The sequence below is a fragment of the Dioscorea cayenensis genome, chromosome 19 (assembly GCF_009730915.1).
Source record: "Dioscorea cayenensis subsp. rotundata cultivar TDr96_F1 chromosome 19, TDr96_F1_v2_PseudoChromosome.rev07_lg8_w22 25.fasta, whole genome shotgun sequence".
In the NCBI taxonomy this organism is placed as follows: domain Eukaryota; kingdom Viridiplantae; phylum Streptophyta; class Magnoliopsida; order Dioscoreales; family Dioscoreaceae; genus Dioscorea; species Dioscorea cayenensis.
The window spans coordinates 31,226,837-31,234,214 of NC_052489.1; the positions used below are offsets into that span (position 1 = coordinate 31,226,837).

General features: G+C 37.0%; 1 protein-coding gene across 4 annotated transcripts; it reads left to right on the forward strand.

The window, feature by feature from the left end:
- Nucleotides 1–446: 446 nt before the first annotated feature.
- On the forward strand, nt 447–7,068 carry LOC120249650 (pleiotropic drug resistance protein 3-like). 4 transcript variants are annotated; one of them, XR_005532865.1, is made up of 22 exons: nt 448–794; nt 882–1,005; nt 1,080–1,165; nt 1,333–1,694; nt 1,786–1,916; nt 2,012–2,404; nt 2,498–2,779; nt 2,864–3,177; nt 3,254–3,414; nt 3,484–3,587; nt 3,671–3,824; nt 3,907–4,014; nt 4,102–4,178; nt 4,283–4,615; nt 4,695–4,985; nt 5,094–5,177; nt 5,332–5,465; nt 5,555–5,782; nt 5,894–6,065; nt 6,154–6,408; nt 6,496–6,877; nt 6,988–7,068. XR_005532865.1 is itself a non-coding variant. In XM_039258231.1 (22 exons), the coding sequence occupies exons 1-22, from the start codon at nt 484–486 to the stop codon at nt 6,760–6,762; spliced, it is 4,254 nt and encodes a 1,417-aa protein (XP_039114165.1). In that variant the 5' UTR covers nt 449–483; the 3' UTR covers nt 6,763–7,068. The 4 variants fall into 4 exon arrangements, 3 of the variants coding, with proteins under 3 accessions (XP_039114164.1, XP_039114163.1, XP_039114165.1); XM_039258231.1 differs by having other exon boundaries at nt 449–794; nt 1,333–1,417; nt 1,535–1,694; nt 6,496–7,068; XM_039258230.1 differs by having other exon boundaries at nt 447–794; nt 6,574–7,068.
- Nucleotides 7,069–7,378: the final 310 nt, after the last annotated feature.

The window sequence follows — 7,378 nt, forward strand, 5'->3', positions numbered from 1 at the left end:
TAGCAATATTATTTGCATACTATTCAGAATCATGGTATAGTTCAAAGGGTTCAGTGGGTTCTTTGTAGGAGATATTATATCGCTTCTTTCCAAAGTTAGATAATATGGGAAATTTATTAACTCGATTTGGTTTCTAAAAATATTTTAGACATACATGTGGGATGACATTTATCACCCTATGTAATTAATAAATTACTGTAACTATTGCACTATCATACTTATATGTCTCGACACTCATTTAATGTTATAGTGTTTGTTGCTATTGTTAAAATAAATAAAAAATAAATAAATGGGGGAGGGTATGCGTATGTAGCACGATAAAGACTAAAGAGACAACCAAGCTTGAGATGTGGACAAACAAATCCAAGTATGCAACCAACCAGTTTGAATTAGGCTGCAATTAATCTCCTTGATATCACACACCTGCACTATATAAGTTCTTCAAATCAGAGAGAAAAGAGCACCAACGCTGTCGTCTAATTAATGATCGACATGGAGTTTGAAGAGATAGCAACGGAGAACAGGCTCTCTTCACATCTCCCTGCAGCTCCTTCCATTAATCATATTAATGGTGGCGATAATGATGATCATGATCATGGTCATGATGGAGATATAACAAGAAGAAGAAGAACAGTAGTGTCTGATCAAAGAGATATTAATGAAGTTGATCATGATGTCACCACCAAACTTGGAGCTGCAGTGGACAAGAGACTCTTCATTATTGACAGTCTCATCAAACACATTGAGAATGATAATCTCAGGCTGTTGCAGAGACAGAAACAGAGAATAGACAGGTATTATTAAACTTCATTTCCTTGTTCTGATATAGTTTCACATTTCTAGAGAGTTAGTATATATACTTAGTGGTTTCTTTTTTGCAGAGTGGATGTGGAAGTCCCTAATATTGAGGTGAGGTACAATAACTTAAGTGTGGAAGCTGAGTGTGAAGTAGTTGAAGGAAAGCCTCTGCCAACTCTCTGGAATACAGCCAAAGGGTTTTTCTCTGTCAGTATTATCAGTATGCTGTTTTTCCATGCTTATTTGTGGTAATATCTGATACTTGTCTTTTGTATGAACAGGGGTTTCTTAGGTTAACAGGTTTAAACCATGAAGATGCAAAGATTGTGATCATCAAAAATGTGAGTGGTATCATCAAGCCTTCCAGGTACAAGCATCTTGTAAATAAAAACTTGCTTTTTGAATAACTTTTTCCTTATTTAATCAAAAATTTCATAATTTTTATGTTTTAATTGTTTAATTTCTATGCACACCAAAATTATGTGCTTTCATATACTAAAACAGAATACATATGATATTGTGTTGTGATTGCAGATTGACTCTGTTACTTGGACCCCCAGGATGTGGAAAAACCACATTCCTACAGGCACTTGCTGGGAAATTAGATAAATCTCTCAAGGTTTGTCCACTCTTAATAGTGTCTGTCTCCAAGGATCATTTGTTACACAATGCAAATGTTCCTCTTTTTTTTTTTAATGTAATTTATTTGTTTGTTTTGGTCATCTATTCCCTGCAGGTCACAGGGGAAGTTTCTTACAATGGCTACAAACTGGATGAATTTATTCCTGGGAAGACATCTTCTTATGTTAGTCAGCATGATCTGCACATTCCTGAAATGACAGTGAGAGAGACACTCGATTTCTCAGCAAGGTTTCAAGGTGTTGGTTGCAGGGAAGGTATGTTTTTCTGTTTAATTTCTTTATAGTCAACAGGTTCAAAACTCTTCCAGACAACTAGTTGTAATGTTTGATTAGCAAAATCATGCAGAAATCTTGGATGAGGTTTGTAGAAAAGAGAAACAGGCAGGAATTGTCCCTGAACCAGAGATTGACACATATATGAAGGCGATATCTGTCAAAGGACTAAAAACAAGTATTCAGACTGATTATGTGATGAAGGTGACACTCTTCATCATGACCAGATTTTAGAATGCATTCCAACCAAAGAAATTACCAAACAGAGTTTCCTCTGAACAATGTTGTTGTGTTATCAGATCATGGGAATGGATATATGTGCGGATATAATGGTTGGGGATGCCATGAGAAGAGGTATCTCTGGTGGTCAGAAGAAACGACTGACTACAGCAGAGGTCATTGTTGGACCAACAAAAGCTCTTTTCATGGATGAAATCTCAACTGGATTAGATAGCTCCACCACATTTCAGATTGTTACTTGCCTCCAACAAATGGCTCACATTAGTGAAGCAACTATTGTCATTTCCCTTCTCCAACCTGCACCTGAAACCTATGATCTCTTTGACGACATTATTTTGATGGCAGAGGGTAAGATTGTGTATCAGGGCCCTCGTGATCAAGTTCTTGCTTTCTTTGGAGAATGTGGTTTCAGATGTCCAGAAAGAAAAGGAGAGGCTGACTTTCTCCAAGAGGTAATGAGGACCAAGCATATCTATCTGATGTCAAAAGTGGCTTCTTCTGCCTTTTTTTTATATAATTAATACCTTTGTTTTGAGGATATTCAGGTTCTGTCCAGAAGGGATCAAGAGCAGTACTGGTATCATCCCCGAGAAACTTATACTTATGTTTCAGTTGATGGATTCTGCAAACAATTTAAACTATTTTGCATGGGCAAGAACTTGGAAGAGGAACTATCAAAATCATTTGATAAGTCACAATCTCATAAGAATGCCCTCTCATTCAACATATATTCTCTGCCTAAATGGGAACTGTTTAAAGCTTGCACAAGCAGAGAGTTACTTCTCATGAAGAGGAATTCATTTACTTACATCTTCAAAATTTCTCAGGTACACATGAGCTATTTATACTCCCTAAACCTGGAAACATTCTCAATCCAAATTCAAATGACTTATGCCCACTGTTATTTGTAGCTTGCGATAATGGCTTCCATCTGTATGTCAGTCTTTCTGCGATCGGACATGGTACTCGATGTTGTTCATGCCGATCACCTTATGAGCTCGCTGTTTTTCACAATTATGGTACTTATGGTCAACGGCTTACCAGAGCTAACCATGACTGTTTCCAGACTTCCCTGTTTCTACAAGCAAAGAGATTTCCATTTCTATCCAGCATGGGCATATGCCATTCCAGCCACCATTTCAAAAATTCCAATATCATTGATAGAATCTTTAATTTGGACATCAGTTACTTACTATGGTATTGGTTATAGTCCTGAACCAGTAAGGTTAGTTCAGAAATGATGATAGATAGTCTAACAGAGATGATTGTGGATAATTCTCACCATTGCCCTGAACTTTCAGGTTTTTTCGCCAATTCCTCATCCTCTTTGTTGTTCATCAAGTGGCTTTATCCATATACCGTTGTCTAGCTGCTTGTTTTCGGACTATGGTGCCTTCAATCATGTTTAGTACTATGATGTGTACGGCGATGTTAACAGTCGGCGGCTTTCTTCTTCCTAAACGTAAGTAGATTATTACTGGTTATTCAGTTTTGATGTCAAACATATACTTAACCAGTTTCCAACATGCAGCCTCCATACCAGGTTGGCTGAGGTGGGGATTTTGGGTCTCCCCATTCACATACACACAAATTGGATTGACAGTTAACGAGTTCCTCGCACCACGTTGGCAAAAGGTAATGCTTACATTTTGTGGCATCAACTCTGTTCTTGCTCTAAGCTATTCTTCATATATTGTAGTCACGCATTTATTTCACAGGTTTCAGCCTTGAATACGACTATCGGCAATATTGTTTTGAAAAGCCATGGATTAGACTTTGAGAGCTACTTTTATTGGGTAGCATTGGGGGCATTGCTTGGATTTGCTTTCCTTTTCAATTTGGGATTTGTTCTGGCTTTAACATTCAGCAGGCGTAAGTTTTCCTCTGTCAAAACCAACTAAACATGTAAACCTCATCATTTATGTCAACTTGAGAATGATTTGGTGATTTTCAGCTATCGGGAAGTCTTGCGCTATTATCTCCAGGGAGAAGCTTTCACAAATAAATGGAGGCATAAATGATGCAACCACCACATTTCCTGAAAATCCCAAAAAGACTAAAAGTAAATACTTTTGTGTAGTATATATGAATGATGCATGCAAATTGCAAAATAAGTTTAAGGAGGTCTAAAATTGGATCGATGTTGCAGGAAGGATGATGGTCTTGCCTTTCCAACCCTTTGCAATGACTTTTCAGGATATCTGTTATTATGTTGATACTCCTCCGGTAATTTTTTTTCAAGTATCAAAGATCAGTGAGTTAACTATTACAATCAGTACTATACATATGTATATCATTATTGAATGGGTGCTTAATTTTTACTTTCCTAGCAAATGAGAGAACAAGGCTATACAGGGAAAAAGCTCCAATTACTGCACAACATTACTGGAGCATTCAGACCTGGCATTCTTTCAGTTTTGATGGGTGTCAGTGGAGCAGGGAAAACTACACTCTTGGATGTTCTCTCCGGCCGGAAAACTGGTGGTGCTATTGAGGGAGATATTAGAATCGGTGGATATCCTAAAATGCAAGAAACCTTTGCTAGGATTTCAGGTTACTGTGAACAGACAGACATACATTCTCCTCAAATTACTGTAGAAGAATCAGTCATCTTTTCAGCTTGGCTTCGTCTACCAAACAACATTGACTCTAAAACAAGATCTGTATATCATTTAAACTATTCCTATGGTCATAACCTTTTTTTATTTTAAACTAATAGAATAAGTTCTGAATAATTTACAGGAATTTGTGAATGACGTTCTTGAAACAATTGAGCTTGATGATATCAAAGATGCATTAGTTGGTACACAAGGGGTAAATGGCCTCTCTACCGAACAAAGGAAACGACTAACAATAGCTGTTGAGCTTGTAGCTAATCCTTCCATTTTATTTATGGATGAGCCTACCTCAGGACTTGATGCTAGAGCAGCTGCAATTGTCATGCGTGCTGTAAAAAATGTGGCTGATACTGGAAGGACAGTAGTTTGCACCATCCACCAGCCCAGCATCGATATATTTGAGGCATTTGATGAGGTAATTACTTTCTGAATAGTTCCTAAACCACTACTAACAATATTCAGAATGTTTTACATCAATCTTATGGAACTGTCAAAATTTTTCGTTTCATTCTTCATATTGCAGCTAATTCTAATGAAAATGGGAGGAAGGCTGATTTATTCTGGACCACTGGGTCAGCATTCAAGCAAAGTCGTTGAATATTTTGAGGCGAGTGTTCTGCTTACTTCAATCACTATTCTCTTCAAGTTTATATATTGCCACAGATGTCAGGTGATCTTAGGTTGAGCGATTCCAATGTGCAGGGCCATATACTTAGTATTTTCTACAAATTTAATGGTTTCTGAATTTTCATTTTCAACAGAGTATCCGTGGAGTTCCAAAAATTAAAGATAACCAGAATCCAGCAGCATGGATTTTGGAAGTTACATCTGCATCTGCTGAGGCACAACTTGAAGTGAATTTTGCACAAATATACAAGGAATCAACTCTTTACAAGTGAGTTTAGCAAGTTCATGTGTAAAATTTACTTGCAGTGTATCATTCACCTACTGGCTGGCTCTCATCTAGAGATCATTATCCTGCAGTGACAATAAAGAACTAGTTAAACAGCTAAACACACCACCACCAGGTTCAAAAGATTTGCATTTTCTGACTCGTTTCCCACAAAATGAATGGGTTCAGTTCTCAGCTTGTCTGTGGAAACAATACTTGTCCTACTGGAGAAGTCCTTCATACAACTTGGTCCGGTTGATTTTTATTCTTTTCGTGTCTTTGGTAATGGCAGCATTGTTTTGGAAACAAGGGAAGACATTGTAAGTCCCTAGCATGCACCTCACACATTCAGAAATTTTTTTATATATGTATATATGAGATAAAATTAGCAATGTCTAACTTTTGCTGTTCTTTTTAATTTTTATATGAAGAAACAATCAACAGAGCCTGTTCAACATCCTTGGCTCAATGAACCAGGCAGTACTCTTCAACAGCATAAACAACTGCGCATTAATTATGCCATTTGTGGTAACCGAGCGTGTTGTTCTTTATCGTGAAAAATTTGCAGGGATGTACTCTCCATGGGCCTACTCATTTGCACAGGTATTGGTTGTTCATAATTATAATCATCTGTTCAATATAAATTGTATGATTTTGACTAGTTGAAATTTACTATGATTTTTTTTTTCAGGTAGTCATTGAGATCCCTTGTGCATTCATCCAAGCGCTGTTGTTCACAATCCTCGCATACCCAACTATTGGCTACTACTGGTCAGCATACAAATTCCTATGGTTCTTGTACACCATGTTCTGCTCCATTCTCAGTTTTGTTTACCTTGGGATGCTTCTTGCTTCATTGACTCCAAATCTTCAAATGGCCACCATATCATCATCTTTCTTTTATCAAAGTTCCACTCTTTTCTCTGGTTTCATACTCTCAGGCCCAGTAAGTCCAACAAACTTTCACTTTTCTTTGTTAGTTAACTGACAACATATTGAACTCTGTTGGTGTTCTGTTGTGTAACTTGGATAGCACATTCCAAAATGGTGGATATGGCTTTACTACATCCTGCCTTTGTCTTGGACATTAAATGGTTTCTTCACTTCACAGTATGGAGATATTCAGCAGGAGATAACAGTGTTTGGAGAAACCAAGACAGTGGCTGATTTTCTCCAGGATTACTTTGGGTTTCAACATGATAGACTCAGACTGGTGGCTTTGGTTCTTCTTGCCTTTCCTTTATTGTTTGCTTCTCTTTTTGCTTATTGTATAGGAAAACTCAACTTCCAGAGGAGATGAGCCTATAAAAATAAAATAATACATATCTACATGTAAATTGTGAAGAAGAAGAAGAAGCAGCAGCAGCAGCAGCAGCAGCAGCAGCAACGCCAAAACTTGTTCTTGAGTGTAATAGGTACAAACTTACAAATGTGGTTCGTTACTCACATCCCAGGAATTCAAGGATAAGCTCAGCTTTTCCGATCATCATGAAAGTAAAATGTTTTTATCTTTGAGTGTTTGCAGCTCCTGCAAGTAAAAGATAAAAAGTTGACGTATTCTACGGTGCTGTAAAAAAAAAGTATTTAATTCCAAAAGCTTTTCATACGAGATGAGAGCGATCCTGATGAGCACGTTCCAGATTAAGTCGCCGGTTTATAGAGCTGAGCATGCAGTTATACCCGAGAAGGAGTTCCTCTCTGTGTCCTGGGTCAAGTTAATTTTTTTATTATTGTTTTAATTATTCTGTTTTTTTTTTAAGGATAAATTTCAAAGGAAATTTGAAATTTATCTTTTAAAAAAAAGACAGAATAGGATAAATTTTAAATTTATTAAAAAGAAACTAAATCAATTGAACATGTTGATTTTTTTTAGGCAATTCTTTTTTAACAGGATGGGTGTTATGCAATATCGAAGG